Source organism: Anabrus simplex, chromosome 7, assembly GCF_040414725.1.
Source record: "Anabrus simplex isolate iqAnaSimp1 chromosome 7, ASM4041472v1, whole genome shotgun sequence".
In the NCBI taxonomy this organism is placed as follows: domain Eukaryota; kingdom Metazoa; phylum Arthropoda; class Insecta; order Orthoptera; family Tettigoniidae; genus Anabrus; species Anabrus simplex.
In genome coordinates, this window is record NC_090271.1 from 114,240,332 (window position 1) to 114,266,919 (window position 26,588).

General features: G+C 37.5%; 1 protein-coding gene across 1 annotated transcript in view; it reads right to left on the reverse strand.

Annotated features, from left to right (window-relative positions):
* Positions 1 to 901: 901 nt before the first annotated feature.
* tim (timeless) overlaps positions 902 to 26,588 on the reverse strand; it is a 275,654-nt gene continuing 249,967 nt past the window's right edge. Inside the window, exons 23-27 of the mRNA XM_067151261.2 lie at positions 22,420 to 22,566; positions 18,824 to 19,024; positions 14,178 to 14,331; positions 8,780 to 8,866; positions 902 to 1,741 (exon numbers count right to left, since the gene is read on the reverse strand). Of these exons, the coding sequence (XP_067007362.2) occupies positions 1,597 to 1,741; positions 8,780 to 8,866; positions 14,178 to 14,331; positions 18,824 to 19,024; positions 22,420 to 22,566 (734 nt within the window). The 3' untranslated portion in view covers positions 902 to 1,596. The remainder of the gene's footprint in view (positions 1,742 to 8,779; positions 8,867 to 14,177; positions 14,332 to 18,823; positions 19,025 to 22,419; positions 22,567 to 26,588) is intronic.

Here is a 26,588-nt window from a genome sequence, read left to right on the forward strand (position 1 = left end):
CAATCACGAGCAACACTTGGTGCTAGGCCGGTCCTCTCGCCTCCGTCCGCGGTCTCTCAGCAGAGGACGACGGAAATTACTCGACTATTAATCTGGAGTCTTCTATCTCGCGAGGTTCCTGGATACATCTAGCATCCGGACTATTCTGGAAGGCCCAGAGTAGGTATATAAGGAGAGGAGTAACTTGGAGTGGAAGTCAGTCAGTGAGAGACGGAGTTAGTGAGTAAGAGTGAGTGAGAGCGAGATTGAGTTCGCTGGAGCGCAGTCAGTGATGGCCTGGGAGAGTGCAGCCTGATGGAGCATCTGCCTGTTGGAGCCGAGGACTCGTTCCTGTTTCCCTGGTGTGTGTGTGTGTGTGTGTGTGTGTGTGTGTGTGTGTGTGTGTGTGTGTGTGTGTCTGTCTCTCTCTCTCTCTCTCTCTCTCTCTCTCTCTCTCTCTCTCTCTCTCTCTCTCTCTCTCTCTCCCCCCCTTGAGGCTGCTGCTGGAGGAGAACCTGGAGTGTTCTGGAACAACGCAAAGGGAACACTGGGTGCCGACGTGTGCGGACTGCGAACAGGGTTCGACGGATTGAGTGAACAGCGGATACTATCCCGACCTGCGAGGCTGACGTGTAGGCTGTGGACCGCGACAGTGCCAACGAGTGTGACTGAGTGGCTGAGAGAGAGAGTGTGGGTGGGGGGACATGAGCAACTGTGAGAGAGAGTACAGAGCGTGTAAATCTGTAATTGCAGTGCTTAGTTAATAAATCTTAGAAATAGGTTGCTACCAGGTTCTGTACGCATTTATTTACTTATTTACCCCGCCAACACATCACAATATCTTCCTATTTTTGATTTCTAAAAGTTGGCATGTATGCATTTGTCAAAATAAAGTGATGTTCATAATTCTTTCCATCTGGGCAATGAAGGCAATAAATATAAAAACCACTACTTCATCAAAATACTCAGATTCAAGTTTTTAATCACTTTGTTGCCGGAAGAAAAACCTCTCCTCAGATTTCATATTCCATAGGAATTTGTTCTTAAGCAAAGGAGAAATTATTCTTATGGATTCATTCTGATATAGCCCGTCATGAACATAATTCTTAGAGAATTATTCAGTTTAATCATTGGTATCACCTGTAATTGTTTGTGTTATTTGCGTATCACAGACATTTCAAACTAGCAGTACTGATTTACATGTAACTGAACAAGTCAGAGCATTATGTTAATTTGGCAGGTTGTATAGCTTAGGATTTATTTTCTTCCTTGAGCATTTATGTCCATTATTTGAGATCTAGCATCACACATTGCTGTGCTGTTTGCTTCTAGAAATATGACTCCTCGGACTTTTAAATTCTCTCTTCCCTCAAGACAAATCCATTAAACTTGTCAGGCACTGATGTAGGTGCTACTATAAGCCAAATCCTAGTCCTGGTAATTGCTGAGGCCTGTGGTAGGTCTAGTTATAGTACGTCACTGTTCAAAGTAACTGAAAATGGTGTTGCACTATGATCCACTTACACCAACGCACTGTAAGATATCAATGATCAACAAACTTTCATGGCTTTAAAGTTGAATTATTTTGACCTCATTATGTAAGGTCCAAAATGTTATTTACAATGCACTCAAAGAGGGCAGTTTTTCATCTTCATCACTAACATACATCCGTGTGAGATCTGATGCTACAGATTCTCCGCTTATGCTGTGATTACTTCCTGGCTCCTCTCTTTCTTCAGTCCGTGTCAGTGGCGAGGCAACTCTGCAAAATACAGGAAACTCATTAATTAATAAATATAGGACACCAATGACTAGTGAATTATCTTTAAAAGATTATGACAAATCACAGTACCACAACTGAACTCCAATTCTCCTTCACTTGAAGCCTAAAGCTATTCCAGGCAGATCTCTGGGCAAAATCCTCTGACAGCACTGCCACTGGCAGTTTGAAACAATTCATATTCATGTTCTGGGATTATGTGTTCATGTTCCACTCTTACAGTAAACTTGCATCACTACACTACAAGATCAGCTATTGTTAATGCCTTGAAGAAGAAGAGATTCAAGATCTTTAAGAGGTGCATGGGCTGTCTAATACTGATAGCAACTGACGGGCAGACATCATTACATCTAAGCCAAACTCTCCTTATGGTTACATCATCAATCCTATTACCAAGTTTGAAATTCACAAAAACTAACCTGAGGAATTTGATGCCAACAAGAAGCAAGCCTACAGGAGAAGTGCTGATTTACTTTTAAGAAAAATATCATCTTGAATCAATTACTGTGGTTATCTTAATATAGAAGCCAAAGTGGTCATTCCCCCACCAAAGATTGTAGACTTTTGCTAACAGTCTGGAGACAAGACCCTCATAAACACACTTGCCATAGCAGTGTTCAAAAAGTTCCATTTGTAAATTTAGGAACCATGCTAATGGGCCAAAACACACATCACAACAGGTTGATTTCATCAAGATTTTTTAAAGAACCTCAACTGCAGCTGCTTTAGTCTGTGTACAATCAGCAGTGATGGTGCTATCAGGGATGGCATCTTCAGCAACCCATATTGGAATAATTCACAAATTCGATATACAGTTTACGAGGTTCTATAAATGTCAATTAACCGCACCTCATTTTAAAATTTCCAGAAAACGATGGAAGTTTACAAATTAAACACAGGCTATCAACTCTACTGAAGCTCTCTCAAGAAAAAACTGACAATTTCTCCTCAGCACCATCTGATTACCCAATTTGTGAGTTTCAACTGACAGCACTCATGTTACAAACTATCCACTTCATTGCCGTATCGATAATGTAATCTAATCAATATAAGAAAATATTTCCACCTAATCGATACCTTTCTTTTATTTAGCCTTTGGCTATTTATAAAAACATTAAGAATAACAGGACATGTTTAGATCGCTTTGCGATTATCATCAGCTGCATACACAAAAGCTTAGATAAAACAGCGTAAAGCAATTACACAGGTAAATCTTTGTTGACCACAACATGGTTAATAAGAACAAAGAAGAATGTTTCCAGGATTCAGGAATTTATAAGTTGATTTGCAACCAGTGCAAGGCCACATGTTGGGCAATCCGCACGGAACTTTGCAATAAGGTATCACGAACACGTCAGTGCGGAAAAACACAGGTTTTCCGCAATGGGAGTACATATGAAAGAGATGTGTCATAAATTTACAGATATCAAACAAGACCTTGTAATTATTAACAGACTAAATAAAGGAAGACTGATGAATAGTTTAGTAAATATTCACATTTTTCTGGATAAGTTAATTAATAAGGACAAGAACTTAAATAAAATGAACAAAGAAATCCCTTATACAAACATATACTGAGATACATGGAATTATTAAGTAGGAATCAAACACACCCAGCAATTGTAACAAGCAAGCACGAGGCCACTATGTCACAGACAGAAGCCACCTCCTCGCATGAAACAACAAATGACGACACATCCTCGCTTCCCGTCCCCCCTCCCAATCAAGCTAGCATACAGACCACATCACACAACGTCGAGGACAGCGGAATCGGACCCACACCCATAATTGCAGGAAGTAAAGGAAGCGAATTGGACAGGGGTAAGTTCAAAATTTCTCAATCAATTTCCATTATTCTAAATAATTTCTTTAGACAACACTTCACCAGGCGATTTTAACTAATAGATGCATATTTCCTTCTGCCGGTTACAGATCGTACAACAAGCTATCCAACCTGATATGTTTATGAATACAATTTTCAATTCAACTAACAGCAGCGGATACGCCCTTTCCACTTAGAAAAAGATAAACAAGAGGATCAGCCTTTATAGTACAGTACAAAGTGGCGAGGAAGAAAACTAGAAGTCAAGTACAGAAGAAGCACACTTCAGAAAAAACATTTCTTCAGGATCACAACACAAGAATTTTTTTAAAAATTTTTAAACAAGTGATTTTATCAAGCCTTAGGGACCAAAATTATACCAAAGACATTTTAGCTCATAGATAGTATTTTTAATTCATTTTAAGTTTAACATCCTTATAACACTCTCCCCTCTCCCCCGCACACTACCTCTCTCCCCCCCTCCAACCCATACGTCCTTTACAAACATTAGTTTTTTAAAGTCAACAAAGTTTTACCTATGTAATTGCTTTATGCTGTTTTATCTAAGCTTTTGTGTTTGCAGCTGATGATGACTGCAAATCGATCGAAACATGTCCTGTTATTCTTAATGTTTTTATAAGTAGCCAAAGGCTAAATAAAAGAAAGGTATCGATTAGGTGGAAATATTTTCTTATATTGATTAGAGCACTCATGTGATATTCATTATTACAGTGAATGCTGAAATTCTCATAGACATACTTTCCACAGACTCAACTAATCAAATGGAATGAATTTGACATTCTTGAAAATATTATTTTATTCAATGTGAATTTCATTAGAAGTAACTTTAATTTCAAGAATTTATACCTGTTGTGACGTCACCAGATGCAAAATTTTACTTTAGACACATCAAACTTCATAACACAGCTCATGAGCACATCACCCAATTTTAATGTATAAGTTTTGTCATTGTTTTATTTATATATATATATATATACACATACATACATACAGAGTCTAATGCTTTGTCAATTTTTAGCTATGAGTGGCTGAGGATGATCATTATATGATTGAAACTAGTCCCACAATGTGATATATGTGACTAGGCACACGCAATAAATATGTATTGATTAGGTGGAATCCCTACTTCTACTTATTGTAATTGTATGAATACTGACCAAAATAAAGATAATTGCATACGAGACATCACGCCATTCGCTACAGGATAATCCTTGAAGGCGACTAACCTAAGATTGGTTGGAGGGTGTTGACGAAAAAAAGGTAACTCCTTTCCCTCCATCACTTCACACCACTTACTAAATTCAACTTCTCTCAATTTGGTTCTTATTTTTCAAGTCTGCCAAGCCCACCGAAATGCATGCACTAACCAACCATATGAAAGACATTTTTCACACATCTTAACAGGGAATGGCTGCAAAATGTTACATCATAATCTTCCATTGAGGAAGCTTGTCAAGTTGGAGGATGGTTACCTAGTTGTACTTCCTCTTAAAACAAAAATCACCACCACCACCACCACCACCACCATCTGTCAGGTTAGGCAGTAGCTTAATCGAACTACTGATAAATTTTGAAATGGGACTTTGGAAGGAACATACAATAAGATAAACACAATGACAGGTCATTGTGGAAAAAGGGAAAAACAGAAAGAAGACACAAAATATGAAAACAAATGGACTTGGACGTTCTCCACATCTTCATATAGATGGGATCTCTCATCATAAATACCAGTCATAAGTTAATCCATCTCTTCTCTGCCCCCGTCAAGCTCATTCCTGCTTCCCAGCTTCATCAAGAGGGCTGGTTTCAACAGTTATTGAGGACCGTCTTAACAGATCTTCAGTCTTTTGTTTTAGATGGAGTGAACTTTCATGATCAGTGCATAGATTCATTCTTCGTTTGCTGTTCGGGTGCAAGTCAAAAGCCTGTGAACCCTGACAATGACCTTTAAGTGAAATGTATTTCCTAATACCTGTAGATCACCATCTTATTCAGAGGCAGATGCTCTTCATTCTCGTGTGGACGTTTTCCATTAGTAGCTAATACAGCTCATATGAACTAGATGTTATGTGGTGCTCTCAACAATATCAACACCATGCTTTCCCAAACTCAAAGGGGGATGGGTTCCTTGTTAAGTGATAACATACTGTCAGATATTTAATCTCTTAATGCCCCAGATTTATATGTATTTTTAAACTTGAGCTAGGTCATTTATTAATCCTAATCCTCCTCCTCTCCTCTTATCCAGCTCCTGCCAGGTTGGGGCATTTATAGCACATCTCCACCTTCCTCTCTCCTTCCACCATTCCTCTTCCATCATTTTGTCCCAGTCCAGGTTTCTTTACCTTGCACTCCTCTTTGAATCGATCCACCCTGTTCTAGATCTCGCTCTCGCTTTCTTTCCCTCGAACTTTATCTCCATTGTCTGTTTCGATATTCTTTTCTCCTCCATCCTCTTTACATGTCCAAACACTCTTAGTTTACTCCTATCAAATCTCTCATTTAGATTTTCTATTCCGATTTCCTTTCTAACATCTTCATTTCTCCCTCTGTATTTCCTTGTCTTTCCTGTCATACTTCTTAGGTCTTCTATTTCACTGGCTTGAATTCTACTTTCCTCCCTACCTGTCACTGTCCAGGTCCCAGCTGCACAAGTCAATACGGGTGCATAATACATTTTGTACATTATCTCTGTATTTCCTTGGCATTTTCTTATTCCAGACAAGGTTTCTACACTTTGGTATAATGCAATGGCCTTTTGCACCCTCTTACAAATCTTCATGTCCAGCCTTGTATTCAACATTAATTCATGCCCTCGGTATTTGAAACTGTCCACAATTTCAAGGCTTTGACCACCAATTTTCAAAATGCCTTTCCCTTGTCTTTCTTTTCTTTATAGTACCATGGTCTTTCTTTTCTCTGTGCTAATTTTCATACCACACATCTCAGTTTTCTTGTTTAGTGCATCAAGTTTTTCTGGTACTTCTTTGCTATTCATTCCCCAGACCACAATATTGTCTGAAAATAATAACAACTTAATTTCTCTATTTCCATATTCTTTTTCTTTGTCTCTTTTACAGTTCTGTCCATAACTAGAAATAAAAGAGGTGACAGCACCCTCTCTTATCTTAGTTCAGTTTCATTTCTAAACCATTCCATCTTTCAAACCAGAGTCTGTACACTTCTGAAGAAGTTTTTGTTGCTTGCAGCATTTGTACAGTTTGTGTACCCAGTCTCTTTTTGACCATGGTTTCCCAAACTTTCTTCCTGGGAACACTAGTGTATGCCCTTGTTAAATTTATGAATGTCATGACCAGATCCTTTCCTTATTCCCAATTCTCATCCATTAATTGCCTCATGCTGAAGTTTGGGTTTGCTGTAGACCTTCCACTTCTAAAGCCAAACTGTTCCTCTTGCAACTTTCCCTATACCTTTCTTCTCATTCTCCTATCTGATATGCTTTCCAGTATTTTTGTCACTTGTTATAACAGTGGGATTCCTAACAATCTGTTCACCCACTTTAGTCCAATATGTTATTTCCAAACTAATTTCATCCATCCCTAGTGCCTTCCCCATCTTTATTTTATGGACTGCTAATTCCACCTCTAAGATTGTTATATCATCTACCGTTGAGTCGTTGCACTGTATTACTACCGTCTCCTCTGTGCAATTTCTCACATTCAGCAGTTTACCAAAATACTCCTTTCATCTCTATTTCTTCTGGATGTGTTGTTACCAACTCTCCACCTTCCTTATTCATCAGCTTTGTCTAAACTCTTTCTTTCCTATTACTTCATATAATTCCACACAGCATTCTTTTATTGCCAGCTTCATCCATTTCCATCTTTTGTAAATTCTTCCAAACTTTTCTTTGTTTCTTCTCTTACAAATTTCTTACATTTCCTTTTATTATTGAGATACTTTTTCTTTTTTTCTTTCATATCTCTGTTCCATTCTAGTCATATTTTCTTCTTTTCTTTTACTGCTTCTCTCATCTTCTCATTCCACCATGGTGTTTCATTTTCTTTCAGTCTCATCGATATTCTACTACAGGAACACTCTGTGCCTCTTACAAATGCCCTTTTAAAGTTGGACCATTCATCGTCCACATTTGGACATTATCGAATGCCTTTTCTAGGTCTACAAGCCATTCTTAATTTGGTCCTCTAAGATCAGCCATAAAGTCAGAATTGCTTCACAAGTTCCTACATTTCTTCTGAAGCCAAACTGATCTTCTCCCAACTCCCTATACATGCACCAAAGTAATATTTTTGACTTCGCAGTGAGCTAGATGTGAAATTTTAAAAAGAACAGAGCTATGCACATTTGAGGAGTGTGTTCAAAAGGTGCTATTTCCATCTTAAGAAAGTTGTGGGGAAAATGCAAGAAACACAAATTAAAAGGCAAATGGAATGTACCCATGACTGGGTTTGGTACAACATTTAAAGAATTATATTTTTCTGGTCAGGATTGTTCATGGCAATATTCAACTACCGTATTTATGCGAATAATACCCACATTTTTTAAAAAATTTGGGGCACGAAATTGTGGTGCGGGTTTTATATGTATCAATGTTGGCATTATTTTTTCAAAATTAGCGTTCCTAAATTTAGGGTGCGGGATTATTCGGTGGCGGGTATTATTCGCGTAAATACGGGTATTTGTGCGAATAATACCCACACATTTTTTAAAAAATTTGAGGCACGAAATTGGGATGCTTTTTTTTTTTTTTGCATCAAAGTTGGTATTTTTTTCTTTCAAAATAAGCCTACCTAAAGTTAGGGTGCAGGGATTATTCGGTGGCGGGGATTATTCGCGTAAATACGGTACTTTAATGCATGTGGACAAAATACTGATTTATTTTTTGGAAGTGGAAATAGCACCTTTTGATCTCAGACACTCCTCATTTAACATGTAAAAGTCCATACCATTCTTTTTTTTTAAATACTGAAACTTTAATAATAACATTACAACAATGTTGGCAAAAACACTGTCAACATGCATTTTTTGTCATTTTAAGATATACAACCATGCAACCACATTAAGACGTGAAAGTTATTTTGTGTTAGAAAGTGTTAAATTATGTAACATGATTTATAAATGTGTACGACTTCCTTACAAAGTAAGTGTCTGTCTCATTTCTTTTTTTCTTTATATAAATGGACATGCATATTCACCTGAGCACTGGGACAGCAAGAGGATGAACTGGTGAGTTCTTGGAGTGGAGAAGAACAAGCTGCAACCACTTAGATCCACTGTTAGGTCTGGATTAACAGAATAGCATTATTAGAATTTTGTCATATTTGCAATGTTAATAATAAATGGGAGAGGGAAAGTGATCCCTTTATATTTTTTATTCTCTGGCTGTTCTAGATAATCCATAATTTGTTGTGCATAGAATTTTGTTCCGCCACGGCCAGGTCAAGAATTATCACAACCCGCTACCTCCATACAGATGCCATATTTGCTGGGGAAGGACAATACAACAAAGTGGTTTGTGCACTGCCCATGCCAAACTATCAAAGCAAGGTGATGGAATATTGTGAACCAATCACCAGATGAAAAGGGACTCTCAAAGGAAGCAAGAATGCCTATAGAGTACTAGCGTATGTTTTCTGCAGACAGAATGTTGGAAGAAATAGATGTGCACATGAACAAAAGGATTTCTGCACACATAGAAAACTGTAGTCGAGAAGGAGATGCCCAAAATACCTGTACAAGTATAACAGAATTCAAGACCCTATTAGTCCTTTTGTACCTTTCAGATGTTTTGAAGTCATTTCAAAAATTGTGGATTACGTATATGCCAAGGATGGTACAGGGGTGGAATATTTTCCAGGAACACTGCCTCTGAGAAGACTCAGATTCCTTCTGACAGCACTTCGCTTTGATGATGTGACTTAACAGAAACGAGAGGAAGCAGTATGATACCCTTGCACCCATCAGACACATTTTTGAAATGTTCAATATGTGCTGCAAGAATAATTATAGTGTTGGTACTTACACTACATAGACAAAATGTTGGAGCCTTTTCGAGAAAGCTGCAGTTTCTGAGTGTATATGAAGTCAAAACCAGCAATGTATGGTATAAAAATATTTACCATGTGTGATGCCAAGATTTTTTATGATGTAAAAATGGAAATATATGCAGCTCAGCAACCAATTGGGCCATTCTAACAGGATAACAGACCTCAAAGTGTTCTGAGGTTGGTTGAACGAATATTAGGAACAGAAACTGGTTCGTTTCTATACCACTGGCAGACAAATTGCAACATCACAGACTATCTCTAGTTGCCACACTCAGGAAGAACAAATTGGAAGTTCCCGTGGCGTTCAGCAAGGGAAGGTGCCGTGAAGAATGTAGCAGTCTATTTGGATTTGCTGAAAATATATATCAGTACTCTCCTATGTACCAAAGAGAAATCTGATTGTTATTCTGCTCTCCTCCATGCACTTTTCTGATACTAATATAACTTCCAGAGAAGCAAAAAAAAAAAAAAAAAGTCCAGTTCTACAAGGCTACTAAAGGAAATGTTGACACGATGGATGAACACTGTGTTTTACTCCGTGATGATCATAGGTGGTGTAAACAGCTATATCATTCACCAGGCTAATACTCAACAAAATATACCTCGATGGAACTACATAAAAACACTTTGTTTCTATCATATGAAGGCAAGAACGATAGAACAAAACCTGTCTAGAGAACTGAAAACAAATAAACTGGCAGAGATTCCTGAGGAATATCTTGTGATGTCTGAAGGATCACCACAGTCTGGACAAAAAGACAAAATACACATGTAAGAAGTATTACAAATTTGTGTGTAGAGTTCATAAAGAAACTGCCAAACTGCCACATACTGCAAGTCTTGCACCCAGCTAGGACAAGGAGAAGATGATGGAATCCAGGACCCTTTGGACTAATCATAAAATGGGGATACAACAAATTATTGCTATCATTCTTATTTCACTAAAATTACTACATGTTTGATGCTATGATTTCTCTTTTGTTTTAAATATTTCACGAAGTCTTTATTTGACTACGTTTCCTAGTTATAATTATGTTGTTGTTGTTTGAAATATATGTTTTATTTCTCATCATTATTATAATTGGCCCTACTTGTATTCCAGATGTGTTGTTAAATGTTCTCTAAGTATGTAAATAAATGATTTTGAATTCACAAAAGTTGTTGTTTGAATAGACTGAAATATGAATGAATGAATGAATGAATGAATGAATGAATGAATGAATGAATAGATTGGGTAAGAAGTAAAGAAACATTCATTCATGCTAGCGCTGACAGTGTACAATGGGGATGAGATAATGGTTCATGATCAACCCATTTGCTCTTGGTTAATCCTGTCTGCTCATGCTATATCATCTTCTGCTGAAAATATGACTCCATCCAGTCATCTTTCCAGTGCAGTGGATAATGGCTAATGCAAATCAGTGAAAATAAAAAAAGGAAAACCTAGTGCGAGTCTAATATGTGGCCAAAATTTTTCTTCTTTACCAATCACTAAGGGACATGAAGATACAAGCCACAGAGGTCATTCTCTACAGAATGAAGAGGTAGGCTTGAAGTTTACTGTCGACCATCCTCTAAATGGTTATTGAGGTTTCCTAAGGCTGTGTACTTCTTCAACTAATTAATTACGAAGTTCATGTATCATAATACATGTTAGACTCCATATTTCAAATTCAAAGTTCAGAAACTACAAGAGTACATGTAATTCTCCAGGCCTCAAACATACAACCAAGTACAGAATATGGGGACCATGAAAACTCAAAGTGTAAAAAATGTATCACCCACTACACCAAACAACACATTTTATACATAGATGTGTTTATTGCAAGTTATGTTGGTTTGCAAACTGGTTTGTTATGGAACTCTGACTGGAGTGTAATATTACTGTATATCAACAATATAAAACTAGGAGAATCTGTTGCTAAAAGACATAATACTAAACATTTCATACACCTCAGTTGCAACTGAACCCACTATCTTGGGTACATAAGTAACCAACTGACTGACTGAATGACTGACTGCACTGCTCAAATCAGTCTTAACCAGTGATTCATCAATAGTACATTCCATACACTTCACAGATGCAGTGTTTCTTCTGTCTTTCATATAAGAACACGCTATCATACGTAGGTGCTTTGAAAAGTTCTCGGAATGTACTAGAATTAAGTATCTTACCTCGATGGAACTGCTTTTATTTTTCAGCATAGTCTCCCTGTAGACTAATACATTTGGTCCAGCGATGTTCCAATGCCTTGATCCCATCTTGAAAATGAGATTCCTCCAGGGCTGCAAAATACCTCTCTAATTCGACTGTCAGTTCTTCCCTTGTAGAAAATCTCAGTCCATCGAGGAAAATTTTCGGCTTGGGGAATAGATGAAAGTCTGATGGTGCCAAATAAGGTGGATGTGGCAACAATTCGTACCCCAGTTCATGAAGTTTTGCCATGGCAATAACACTTGTGTGCGGCGGAGCGTTGTCCTGATGAAAGATGACCATTTTCCTTTCCAAACCAGGCCTTGTTTCGCGTATCTTTTCCTGTAGTTGGTCTAGGAGATTTGCATATTGTTGTCCTGTAATTGTTTGGCCAGTAGGAAGATAATCTATCAGGAGAATGCCTTTTGCATCCCAGAAAACTGAGGCCATGACCTTTCTGGCCGAACGCACTGCCTTTGCTTTCTTTGGTGGTGGTGAATCAGAATGTTTCCACTGCTTTGACTGGTGTTTTGTTGCTGGGGTATAGTAGTGGACCCAAGTTTCATCTGTAGTCACAAATCGGCGCAAAAAACCTTGGTTGCACTGAAAACGGGCCAGACTTTGTTTGGACATTTCCAATCTGGTGCGTTTATTGTCCAATGTCAAGAGCCGCGGCACCCATCTTGCGGATAATTTTTTCATACCCAATTCTTCGGTTAAAATATAATATACCCGTTCAGAAGACATCCCTACAGCTTCAGCAATCTCCCGCACTTTCAGTCGAGGATCCTCCATGACCATTTTATGCACTTTTGCAATAAATTCTGGGGTCGTAACACTTTTTGGCCGTCCACTACGCGGATCATCATCCAAGCTCTCCCGACCAAATTTAAACTCGCTGGTCCACTTGGCAACAGTTGAAAATGAAGGAGCAGAGTCCCCCAGTGTGTTGTGAAAGTCGGCATGAATTTCCTTTGCTTTCATACCTTTCTTTACAAAGTATTTAATCACTGCTCGAATCTAAGTTTTTTCCAATGTCACAAATCACTACGCGGGAACAACAACAAAGAGTCGTCACTACCACACTCCTGCAGCTAGAGCACTGACGCACCACGTGTTCACTCACAAAGGATGTGCGATTACTGCGCGGGAACCTCGTTGTTCTAACACTGACATCTAGCGGTGATTCCAAGAACTTTTCAAACCGTCCTCGTATGCTAAAACTGTAACTTTTTCACTATTCATATTCAAACTCTGTAATGAAAACAAAACTATTAACAGGAAACAATCTTTACCGAGAGATTCAGCCAATTATCTTTTTCAAATGGTAGTAACAAGATATTTTCAAACCGTACAACTGCATATTAAATGTTTGTATATACTGTACACCAGTAGTTGTGAAGTGTGATCTTGTGAGATGTGCCCCCTGAACACAGACAAGCAGAAGGAAGACATCAAAACATACCCCACCTCACTCAACTTATAGAAGAGGTAACACCAGCAGATAATACTCTTATTCAGTGCTGTTCAAAGATTGTATGTACTGTGTAGGGATTACACTATTGTTTGAAAGATCGGTTCCAAAATCACAAAAACATCCATGAATACATGTATTTAGGGCAGAATAGGTTGATGTATTTTTTTTTTTTTTAAAGTCATAACAAGAATGTGAAATGTTTACTGCACTCTAAAATACTAATAGGTGTCAACAGCAGTATTTGCAATAATATTATTTGTCATGTTACCAAGGTCATGACTTAATTACAGGCAAGTTTGACTTTTAGTGAATATGCAAAGTGAAGGAGATCAATATTGAGTGACCTATCTCGAGCAAGAAGAGTTATAACTACATTGTTTGCTAGCTCTTATGTGATGTTTATCATAATTTGACACACTACATATGTACAGAAATATAGAAATTTCAAATGTTGATTATTATCGTAATTTCCTTTATGTTAGAATAAGAATGAGCTAAATCTTTAAGAGGCTTCAGGGAAGCAAGTTCTAGCAAATGCATCAATAACAAAGATACTCTGCTCTTGTGTTCTTCGTCACTACAATTAACAAACACCCCCTCCAACCCACACTCTGTGCCGAGTGGATAATATTCACAATACATTGTTAATTTGTGATGTGTTTGGTACCACTATACCCTTTGAAAACACTCAGAACTTTCTTACCAACCCAATGTGACCTCACTGCAACCAAAAGATAGTACCCATCATAATAATATTGTATTTTTATTTCCCTGTGTAGTATTGTTTCAAGATCCTGTATATGTGATGGATTTTTCTTTCTTTCTGGATCTCACTGATAAGGCTAAGCAATAAAAGTAATATATTATAAACTTACAGTGGATTAGATCTAATTATGGAGGAAGAGTGCTTCTCTTGTTGAACACCAAACTGGTTTTCAACTGAAGTGCCGTGATTATCTGTGCATGCTTCTTCACTTCCATCAGTACAGCTGTTTCTGTTCACCAGTTTGGCATCAAATTTCAGCGATGCTGTGAAGAGAGCATTCAATTAGAGAAAAGTACATTTGATAGAGTATGCAAATGGAAATTAATGTAATAATCTTGAAGCTCTCCTGACCAGTGAATTGGTAATTCTGTATTCTATACCAACCAGACTTCTCCCTTCTCTTGACAGATGGAGTGGAAGTACCTCATGGGGATCACTGTAAAGGTGTTAATATAAAAACAGATCTTTACATACCATACACTTCACAGATGCAGTGTTTCTTCTGTCTTTCATAAAAGGACACGCTATCATATGTTAAAACTGTAACTTTTTCACTATTCATATTCAAACTTGTGAAAACAAAACTATTAACAGGAAACAATCTTTACCAAGAGATTCAGCCAAGTATCTTTTTCAGATGGTAGTAACATCATGACAAACAGGATAGTAAATATAGGTTGCAGATCTCTTCACATGGTTATGGGAGTATTTACGACTTGTAGTAAAGATGTAAAGGAGAGGGCATGTAAGTCACTGGAAACCCTAATTAGAGTATAATTCCAATGTATGGGACTTGAATAAAGAACCAGAAAAGATCCAAAGGAAAGCAGCACAATTTGTTCTGGGTGATTTCTGACTCAATAGTAGTGTTACAAACATATACATTTTTTTTTTTTTTTTTTTTTTTTACAAGTTGCTTTACATCGCACTGACACAGATAAGTCTTATGGTGCTGATGGGATAGGAAAAGGCTAGGAATGGGAAGGAAGTAGCCTGGTGTGTAAATGAGAAAACACAGAAAACATCTTCAGGGCTGCTGATAGTGGGGTTCAAACCAACTATCTCCCAATGCAAGCTTATAGCTGTGTGTCCCTAACCACACAACCAACTTGTTTGGTACGTTACAAAAATGTTGCAGACTTTGGGCTGGGAAGACTTGGGAGGAAGGAGTCGAGCTGCTCGACCATGTAGGATGTCAGTGAAGAGATGGCATGGAATGGCATAGATAAATAAGCTTGAATGGAGTTTTTAAAAGTAGGAAAGATCATAATATGAAGATTAAGTTGGCAAATACTTTTTTATAGGAAGAGGAAATAATTCACCATGAGAGATGTTTGATAAATTTCCAACTTTTTTGAAATCATTTAAGAAAAGACTAGGTCAACAACTGATAGGGAATGCCTCCTGGGAGACGTCCGGCTCCATGGCTAAATGGTTAGCGTGCTGGCCTTTGGTCAGAGGAGTCCCGAGTTCGATTCCCGGCAGGATCAGGAATTTTAACCATCATTGGTTAATTTTGCTGGCACGGGGGCTGGGTGTATGTGTTGTCTTCATCATCATTTCATCCTCATCATGAGGCGCATGTTGCCTACAGGTGTCAAATCAAAAAGACCTGCAACTGGTGAGCCAAACATGTCCTCGGACACTCCCGGCACTAAAAGCCATACACCATTTCATTTTCATTTTTTCCTGGGCAACAGCCCGAAATGCAGATCAGTGTTGGGTGGTTGATATTTTTTGTTACAACTGGCTTTATATCGCACCGACACAGATGGGTCTTATGGCGATGAGATTGATTGATTGATTGATTGATTGATTGATTGATTGATTGATTGATTGATTGATTGATGACTCCTAATTGACTTCAACATATTTTAAATTTTTTAAAATAGAATTTGCTTTGTTGCACCGACACAGATAGGTTTTATGGCAATGACGGGATAGGAAAGGGTGAGGAGGGAGAAGGAATCGACAGTGGCCCTGATTAAGGTATAGCCCCAACATTTGCCTGGTGTGTAAATGCGAAACCATCTTCAGGGTTGCTAACAGTGGAGTTTGAAATCGCTATCTCCTAAATACAAGCTGAGAGCTATGTGACCCAAACCACCAAGATACTCGCTAAGTAACAAATGATTTTGTTAGACTATAATGATGTCTGTAAATTATATTTCATTCCCTAAGAAATGACAATATTTATAAGACATTAATTTCAGGCTTTGTTACTTGATAACAACAGAGTAGACTGGTCCTCCTTCGTCATTTACCCTCAACAGGGCATGAAGGATTTCACATTTTTACTGTCCTGATTTGCTTTCTCCCTGTCAGCTTGTCGCTATAAGGGTAGCCTCGTGGAAAGATTTTGCCACCAGGGGCTGCAACTGGTTCATCCATCTGACTGGGCATTTTCCTCAGGGTCTCTTGCCATTAATCTTTCCCTCCACCACAAGCTCTCTAGGGTTCCTGTTCTTCTGATGATGTGTCTGTAGTACTGGAGGTAAGCCTGGCTGATCTGCTTGAGAAGTGTAGTCTGGATGCCTAGTTCTTCCAGCACAGACATATTGGTTTGGTGTTCAGTCCACAAAATTCAGAGAATGCATTTGTAAACCCACATCTCTCAAAGATCTCTATTTTCCTCTTACTTGTCTGTTTGATTGTCCATGTCTCAGCTTCATAGGGAATAAGAGAAAGTGAACAAGTTGCAGTTTTATGTTCTTTGTGATTGTCTGATTCTTCCATGTTCTGCTCACTTTTGTGGTGGCTGCCCTCATCATAGCCATTCTTCTCCTGATTTTGGTGAAATAACCTCCTTTATTCAAAAATCATCGAACCAAAGCACACAAATTTCTGGATGACCTCGAAACCAGCTGTCTCCCTTACACTGGGTTGGTTGGCTATCTGTTGGTCAACAAACACCATTTTTGACTTTCCTTCATTGATTTTGAGGCCATATTCCCTGCTGGTCAACATCATCATCTCTATGAGGATCTGTAGTTCCTGTGCACTAGAAGCTAGAATCAGCGTGTCATCAATGTATTTCAGGTTGCTGATCTACCTATCCTTGATAGAAATACCTCCTTCCAAGTTCTCGAGCACTTCTCTCATTATGTGCTCAGTGTAGATATCAATCAGTCAGTGATCACTGATCTGCATTTAAGGCTGTCAATATTGAAGAGGATGGGTGAAATAATGCAGCCCTGTTTTTTACCACCTTCTGCTCTGAAGTTTTTGGACACTGCTTGGTTGACCCAGACAGTTGCTGTATTGGTCTGGTAAAGATTCTGGACAGGTACCACCAAATGCTGTGGGACCTCCATTTCCAGATGAATGGTCCAGAGAGGTGCCAATTTCACCAAGTCAAATGCCTAGGTGAAAGTCACAAAATAGAGAAAGGTCACAACATCGATCTCTCTGGCCTCGTTAAAAATCTGCTGGTCATTGAGAATTTGTTCTCAGGTGCCTTTTCCTTCAATGAAGCCACATTGACCGGGCGAGTTGGCCGTGCGGTTAGGAGCACACGGCTGTGAGCTTGCATCCGGGAGATAGTGGATTCGAATGAAGATGGTTTACCGTGGTTTTCCCATTTTCACACCAGGCAAATGCTGGGGCTGTACCTTAATTAAGGCCACAGCCGCTTCCTTCCAACTCCTAGGCCTTTCCTATCCCATTGTCGCCATAAGACCCATCTGTGTCGATGCGACGTAAAGCCACTAGCAAAAAAGCCACATTGCTCTTCAGCTATTTCAGGGTGTAAAAAGCTTTTTCAGCCTACTGTAAAGGTCATGGACAACTAGTATGTAAGCCCGTCTTTGACAGTAAAAATTACTATATGAAAAATAATTGGAAATTCAAAATTAAAACTTTAAAGTAGTTAGTAAGATTTAGTTCAGTCTTATGTCAGTATATGACATTCATGTTGCTAAATGCAACAAAATGACAATCTTCTCGCCTCACTGAATGAGATGGATTTTATAACTGTGAGATTCTTTAGTCTATCGAAACTAACTCAATACAACATAAATTAGTGAATACCTGTAGAATAAGGCAGTTTTCTTTGAATAGTTCACTTCATTTTTCAAAAATTGTCATGAAAGACAGACACACAGGGATTTTAAATACATAGATGTGCAAGTTGAGAATACTGTAGCACCAAACAAGACTCTTTTTTCTTTTTGTAGTTCAAGGAGTAAAGGTAAGCAACGCAACAGACTGCGACATTGTTACTTGTAAATAGACTAAAGTTGAACATTATAGAAAAAACTGAAAGTTGCAGTATAAGTGTTATGAATGGCTCCTTCAACAAGTATGGTATGAATGCCCTGTAACCACGATGATAATAAAGAAATGTCAAATTGTAAGTTGATTTCCAGAAAATCCATAATAAGCTACTCTTTCAAGCAGAATATCATGTACAACACAAAGGCCCTACAAATGTTCACAACAAAGTATCCCTGTAGTTTATCTCATTTTACACAGCATCAATCCAATAATATATCTACTGTTCTGCCCACGGAAGCATCAACCTAAACATCAAGGATATATTTTGGTTTTGTACTCTGTTTATAATGGAATAGAATGGTGATTGACAACATTTTTACACTTTACCACTGTAACATCTGCTTAGAATAGGCAAGAATAAAACTTCATTAGAAGTTTTGTCATGGGCAGAAATATAGCTACTCAACTATGCCTTCAAATTTACTCATAATATGGAACTTTTCCAGCATAGTTGGGTGTTTGGTACTATATGGTACTTACATTTATCAATTGGTCCCAGCTGTTGTGCAATACTGAACATCACGTCTGGAGTCCAGAAGTTAGGTATACGCACAAACATTTTGCCTGAATCTGCAGGCAAATGGAAGCCCAGTTTGTGAAGAAGGAGAATAAAAGGCTGATACAAAAGAATATTCTTCTGGTCTGTACTCCAGGGCACCACTGGTATGGATTGTTTCATCACTGTACACAAAAATAACAACTTTTATTGTAATGAATACAATTTTTGAGAACGCTATGGTATGGCTGTACGACTGATTTATTCCAAAAGTATAAAAATATCTTCTATGATCCTCATACCAAACATAATCAGCAGATAATTAAAATATTCCATGTTTTCAGGGTGATGGATTAACAGCAATTAAAAGCCTAGTTAGCTCTGAATAAGGAGTCACGTTGAAAACAATGTCATAAACATGCATATTTTTAGGATTAAGACTAGCAAAAATAACAGTAATTATGACGATAATAGCAAGCAAAGAACTGGAAAAATTATAGGAATTCGGTTTGAAAACTGAATGTCAAATATTCAAGTATACTGGACTGAAAAATTGTTATAATCTATATTAGTTTACAATATATAAATATACCATTTCTGCATCTAGAACAAACTCCTATGTGAAATATTTCATCTTAGAATTAGAACTCTGGCTGGTAAAGTCCTGTCATTTAAGGTTCAATATTGTGCAAGTTATAGGAAAGAATACTTTTTAATGATATATGTGGTGTGAGTCAGTTTTTCTCTGACAACATTGTCATGTAGAATTTTTTTCAGGCATAGCAACCTTTTTTTTTTTTTTTTTTTACATCCCACTGACACAGATAAATCTCATGACAATGATGGGATAGGAATGGAAGGAAATGTCCGTGGCCTTAATTAAGGTACAGTCCCAGCATTTACCTGTTGTCAAAATGGGAAACCACGGAAAACCATCTTCAGGGATGCTAACAGTGGGGTTCGAACCCACTATCTCCCAATGCAAGTTCACAGCTGCACAACCCTATAAATAATTTTAATAACATATTTACGCGAATAATCCCCGCACCCTAACTTTAGGAAGGCTGATTTAAAAAAAAAAATGCCAACATTGACGCAAATAAAACCCGCACCCCAATTTCGTGCCTCAATTTAAAAAAAAAAAATATGCGGGTATTATTTGCGTAAATACGGTACTACATTTTGTTCCATATAATTTTTTTTTTTTTACTTTCCCATTGCACTAAATCAAACAGGTCTTAAGGCGATCCCCTGTGAGTGCGAGCAGAAGAATAACAGCCACAGTATCCCCCACCTGCCATAAGAGGTGACTAAAAGGCCCCAAGGGCTCTGAACTAGGGGAGCGTGGGTGGGCGACCATGGGGCCCTTAGCTGAGTCCTGGCATTGCTTCCACTTACTTGTACTAGGCTCCTCACTTTTATCTATCCTATCCAACCCCACTTGGTCAACTCTTGTTCTTTTTCACCCCGATGGTATTAGGTTGCGAATCCTAGGGAGTCTTTCATTTTCACGCCCTTTGTGGCCCTTGTCTTCCTTTGGCCGATATCTTCATTTTTCGAAGTGTCGGATCCTGTCCATTTTTCGCTCTCATTAGTGTTAATAGAGGATGGTTGCCTAGTTGCACTTCCTCTTAAAACAATTATCACCACCACCACTCTTAAGGTGACAATAGGTAGGACAGGTATAGGAATGGGAAGAAAGCAACCATGGCCTTAATCAAGGTGCAGCCCCAGCATTTTTCTGGTGTGAAAGTGAGAAACCATGAAAAATCATCTTCATGGCTGCCAACAATGGGGCTCGAACCCACTATCTTCCAGAAGCAATGCAAGCTCATAGCTACGGTGACCCAAATCGTGTAGCCAACTCGCTCGGTAGAAGAAGAGAAGAAAGCTGATGATCATCTTCTACTTCCCTTTCTTCTTTTACAAAACAAAAACCCATTTGTGACTCTAAATGAGCATACTCCTCTACAGGCCACAGAACCTGACCATGCTTAAATGACCATACTACTGTAAAGGAGCCAAGGTGATAATAATAAAAAGCATTTGGGAGATGGTAGGTTCGAACAACACCATCAGCAGCCCTGAAGGGGTTTCCCATATATAAACCTTCCCTTTCCTATCCCATCACTGCCAAAAAACCCATGTGAGTTAGCATGATGTTAAAACTGCTGGGAAAAAAAGAAATTTAAAAATGCTATTTAATTCAATAGTATAGAAATTTAGACATAGGAATGATGGAGTGGTTATACAGCCAATTTAGTTTGTATCATATTGACTTTCTAGAAAATTTTGTTTAATTTGGGGTAAGACAAATGAAGATATAAATAGTAACTGCTAAATTATGGTTAGTCCACACCAAAGTGAATAAACAGTATTAACGAAACAAAGTTAATAAACAATGTTAACGAAAATATTTCTCAAGTTGTTAATAAACTTTTGTTAACAAACTTCTTTAACATTGTGTCCATACCAAATAAAGTTCAGTTGACAAACTTCTTTAACATTGTGTCCACACCAATATATCTGTTTGTAAGGTTACAATAGATAGGGTCAGGAAGAAGAAAATACTTACAGCTGCAGCTTTCATTATTTTAATGAGTGCAATTAGAGTAAAGCGCAGATGCAAAGCATGGCAAAGAAAAATATTGGGAAAGCGTTTAGAATTTAGTTTGGAGAGGACACTTGGGTCAGAACTTTTAATTCGTGATGCAGCTGGCTTTCAGAACTTTCTGAGGAAGTCCCCACATGACTTTCAGTTCTTGTTGACAGCAATTGGGCCTGAAATTGCAAGAAATGATACAAATTGTTGGAATTCCATCTCCGTTAATGTTAGGCTAGGCATAACTTTAAGATTCCTAGCAACTGGTGACTTACACTTCACTTATGTATTTGTATGGTGTATACAAGTTGCTTGCAATTCAACAGTCGATTTCGAGATTTAAATAAAAAAAGCTTCGTATTCCGCGCTACAAATTTGTGTGTTCTAATTGCATCTTTGTGCATGTGCAACTGAAATGTTAACAAAAACATGAACTGTTATTGAAAAGTTTCATTCACAAAAAAGAAGTTTAGTTTATCAACATGCTCGAATAGTTAATGAACACACTATTTTGTTTATTAACAGACAGAAATGTTCACGAACATTGTTCATTAACAATGTTTATTGACAAAGCTAACAAAAACGTCTTGGTGTGGACGCACCTTTACAATTCCAGTAAAATACCAGCTTAACAAGTCTAGTGTTTCTGGCTTCAGGCCTTTTAAAAATGTATTGGGAAAGCCTTATATATATTTACTATCAGTTCATGAATGACCATATATTAAAACTAATTATAAAAATACTGACTTGCAGACTTGGATTCATCACTTAGATGCATCATCAAAGATAAAAGGTGATGGACAGACAGTTAAGTATTGTATTCTGCACAGTAGAACTGAGTGTTGACCACCATTGTAATCTTATTGTTGACAATATTAATGACCAGGTAGCAACAAATTCACTGAATTTTGTCCTGAATTAAACACTTATTCTCTTCTCTTCCATTAGTGACTACCAAAGTGTTGATGGACTACTCACAATTGTAATGATGTGGTACAGGTTCCATGATGAGTGTGCTGTCAGGTGTAAGCAGATTGCTTGAGTTGAGCTTCACATAGCAGGCCTCTATAAGTGATTTTTGCAGCCATACAATTGATTTGCCTTTTTTTTCCTTCAGTAAATAATCTGTAATAGTAATAAAAATATGCATGACAGTAGAACCAGTTCAGCCATTTACTGTCAGAAGAAAAAACAACAACAACAACTTAATTTAGAAAATTTCTCTCAATATTCATAACTACCATTCATACTTAACAATGTGCACTAAGAAATACAAGGTACTGAAAGTACTGTAAGTTATACAAGTTATTTTTAATTATATGCTAAACTAGCTGCTGTATGGCCACTGTTGATGAGTTAGTTCTTGTACAGTTTTATAGCAGTAATGCCATCAAATGGAGATGAGTGGTACCAGAAGAGACAGAGCACACCTCACCTAGTAATAGTCTGTCAGTGTAATGGCACTGTTGATAAGTTTTTAGTGAAGTGTCCCTTTCTGCTATTCTGCCGTCACTGAGAGAACCGAAACTGATACAAACAAAGGACATCATGTATCCATCCACGGTCTCCATGTTGATTGGAGAATCAACGGGCTACCTCCGAGCACATGGCAAGAGTCATATGGGGTTATCTAGGAACTGTCATTACCTCGCCTAAGAGTTTAAAGGTTTGCGCAACATTTCCTTTAATAATGTAATTTGCTTCACGTCCCACTAACTACTCTTATGGAGTTTGGAGACATTTCCCTTTACCAGACTCCAAACCAACTCAATAGGATAAAGCTTCCATTGAGCATTCTCGATAGTTGATGTCACAGAGGTTAGAGATACAACATGGTGGGTCAAGCTTGAGAACGTGCGTCTCCGCTACTCTTCTATTTGAATTGCTGTTTATATTACTGAAAATGAATGCAAAAAGGTTCTTGCACATTTTTCTTAAATTATTTGAGAAATTATATTTTGGACATTTTGCATGTACGATCGCATTATGTCCCGACCTCTCTATCGAACTACTTTGATATGTCTGTGTAGGTGTTCTATGATAGCATCAACTAATAAACCTTAACACAAGCACCCGCTCATGTTTAGAGCAGTACTGGTTTTCTTGATGGTGGCAGTGTAGAGATATTAAGGCATTTGAGGCCTAAGGAGTCTTTCAGTCTTCTCCCAGCACCTTTTCTGGTTCCTCTTCCCCCCTTCATACTCTGTAAAAAATTTTTACATCCTCTTCACTTTGATAATCATCTTCATTACATTCCTAATCTATAGTGGTTGATGATTGTGTGGTTTTTCCCCTTATAAGAAACATTTGTGATATTTAAAGCCATTTTGACTCAGTTAATTTATAACTGTTAGGTTCTTCAGTCTGTCAAAACTAATCTATATATATATATATAAAATAACATATCACCATGCCAAAACTACGGGACTTAAAGAAATTCAATTTTGGGAATACATTTATATTAAAGCGTAGGTACTCACTAAGGGAGGATTTTTGGATATTCCTAAAGGGGTGAAAAGGGGCGGTGAATTGTTTAAATGTATATCTATTTCTCAAAAAATTAAAAGTTTACAGACATAAAAATTGGTATTTGGAATCTCTTTTAAAAATAAAGAAACACGTATTATTTTTGTTTTTGGAAAATCAATTAATGGGTGGGTGAACAGGAGTGACAAAGGGCGTGAATTTTTAGAAAGCCTTATCTACAGTATATCTCAGAAATGTAACATATTACAGACGGAAAAACTGGTATTTTGAATCTCCTCTAAAAGTAAAGGAATTTGAATATTTTTTTGGAAAATCCACTTAAGGGGAACTAAAAAAAGGGGGTAAATTGTATAATGAATATATCTACAATATATCTCAATAACTTAACATGTTACAGGTGAAAATTGGTACTTTTAATCTCTTTCAAAAATAAAGAAATATGTAGGCTACTCTTTTGCTTTTGGAAAAACCACTTGGGAGGGGGTAAAAAGAACTGAAAAGGGGGTTGGATTTTTTATTAGGATATTGATATCTCAAAAACTGAAGATGTTACAGACGTGAACATTGGTAATTGGAATCTCCTTTAAAAATAAAGAAATGCATATTTTTTTGCTTTTGGAAAATCCACATAAGGGGGTTAAGAAATTGAAAAATTAGTTGATTTATTTGTACGAGAATACTTATATCTCAAAAACTAAAGATGTTGCAGATGGGAACATTGGTATTTAGAATCACCTTTAAATGTAAAGAAAAACATATTCCTTTGATGCCGGAAAATCCATTTCAGGAGGGGGGGAGGTGAAAGAATTGAAAAATTAATTGAATTATTTGTAATGAGGGTACTTATATCTAAAGAAAACTAAAGTTGATACAGATGTGAAAATTGGTATTTGGAATCTCCTTGAAAACAAGGAAACACGCATTTTGGGGGGAAAATCAACTTGGGGGAGAGGGGTTGAAAAGGAGTTGGATTCCTTTTTTGAGGACACATATCTCAAAAAATTGAAGTTGTTATAGTCGTGACAATTGGTATTTGGAAGCTCCTTTGTAAATAAAGAAATACATATATTTTTGTTTTTGGAAAATTCACTTAAGGGGGAAGGTGAAAGGAAGTGAAAAAACTGAATTCTTTTTATGGGGATACTTATAGCTAGCTCAAAAACTGAAGTTTTACAGATGTGAAAATTAGCATTTGAAACCTCATTTAAAAATAAACACACACACATTCCTTTTTGGGGGCGGGGTGGGGTGGGGGATCGGCTTAACAGGAGTGGGATGAAAAAGGAGTCGAATTCTTTTTATGAGCATACTTATATCTCACAAACTAAAGATGTTACAGACATGAAAATTGGTATTTGAAATCTTTAAAAGTAAATAAACAGTTTTTTTTTTTTTTTTTAATTCGGAAAATCAGCTGCGGTGGGGGAGGGTTGAAAATAAGTAAAGAAGGAGTTCAATTCTGTTCAGAGGATACTTATATCTCAGAAACTGAAGATATTACAGACGTGAAAGTTGGTACTTTGAATCTCTTTTAAAAATAAAGAAACACGCGTTTGGTTTTGGAAAGTCCATTTAAGGGGAGAGACGGGTGGAAAAAAAGAGAAGAAGTTGAATTCTTTTTATGAGGAAACATATCTCAAAAACTGAAGATGTTAAAGATGTAAAAGTTGGCATTTTGAATCTCTTTAAAAATAAAGAAACATGTACTTTTTGTATTCGGAAAATCCATTTAAGGGGCTGAAAAGAATTGAAAAAGTGGGTGAATTTTTAAAATGAGTACTGGTATATCTACAGTATATGTCAAGAACTTAACGTGTCACAGACATGAAACTTGGCATTAGGAAAGTCCTTTAAAAATACAGGAACACTTTTTTTTTCAGAAAAGGCACTTAAACGGGGTGAAAAGAAGTGAAGAAAGAGTTGAATAATTTGTTTACAAAGATGCTTATATCTCAAAAACTGAAGATGTTACAGATGTAGAAATACATATTTGGAATCTCCTTTAAAAATAAACATTTTTTCAACTTGAGAGAAGACCGTTTGTCACATGTACAGTTATATGTCGCATGGTCATCTTAGCCCCAAAATGCAATACCACAAACGTCGTTTACAAAGAGTTTCTGGGGTAAATGAAACACAATTTTTCAGTTAGTTTTTATACTTTCGGGAGTTTCAGATGATGTCTTAGTACAGTACCAAGGAACGACTACTTTCATCAAATTACGAAATCCATGCGAGCAAAGTCGCGGGTAACTGCTAGTTTATGGTTAAATAAATTTAATAAATAATAATGTTATTTGCTTTACGTCCCACTAACTACTTTTTAAGGTTTTCGGAGACGCCGAGGTGCCGGAATTTAGTCCTGCAGGAGTTCTTTTACGTGCCAGTAAATCTACCGACACGGGGCTGTCGTATTTGAGCACCTTCAAATACCACCGGACTGAGCCAGGATCGAACCTGCCAAGTTGGGGTTAGAAGGCCAGCGCCTTAACCGTCTGAGCCACTCAGCCCGGCTAAATAAATTTAGAAAGCACCCGAGACAGAAAACATATGATAGCAGAATTATACCTGAAAAAGAAACAGCTTCATTAAAAACAGAATGGCATGTTTCGTTCTTGAAAGAACATCATCAGATGCTATCAAATCATAATCTCGTCGCC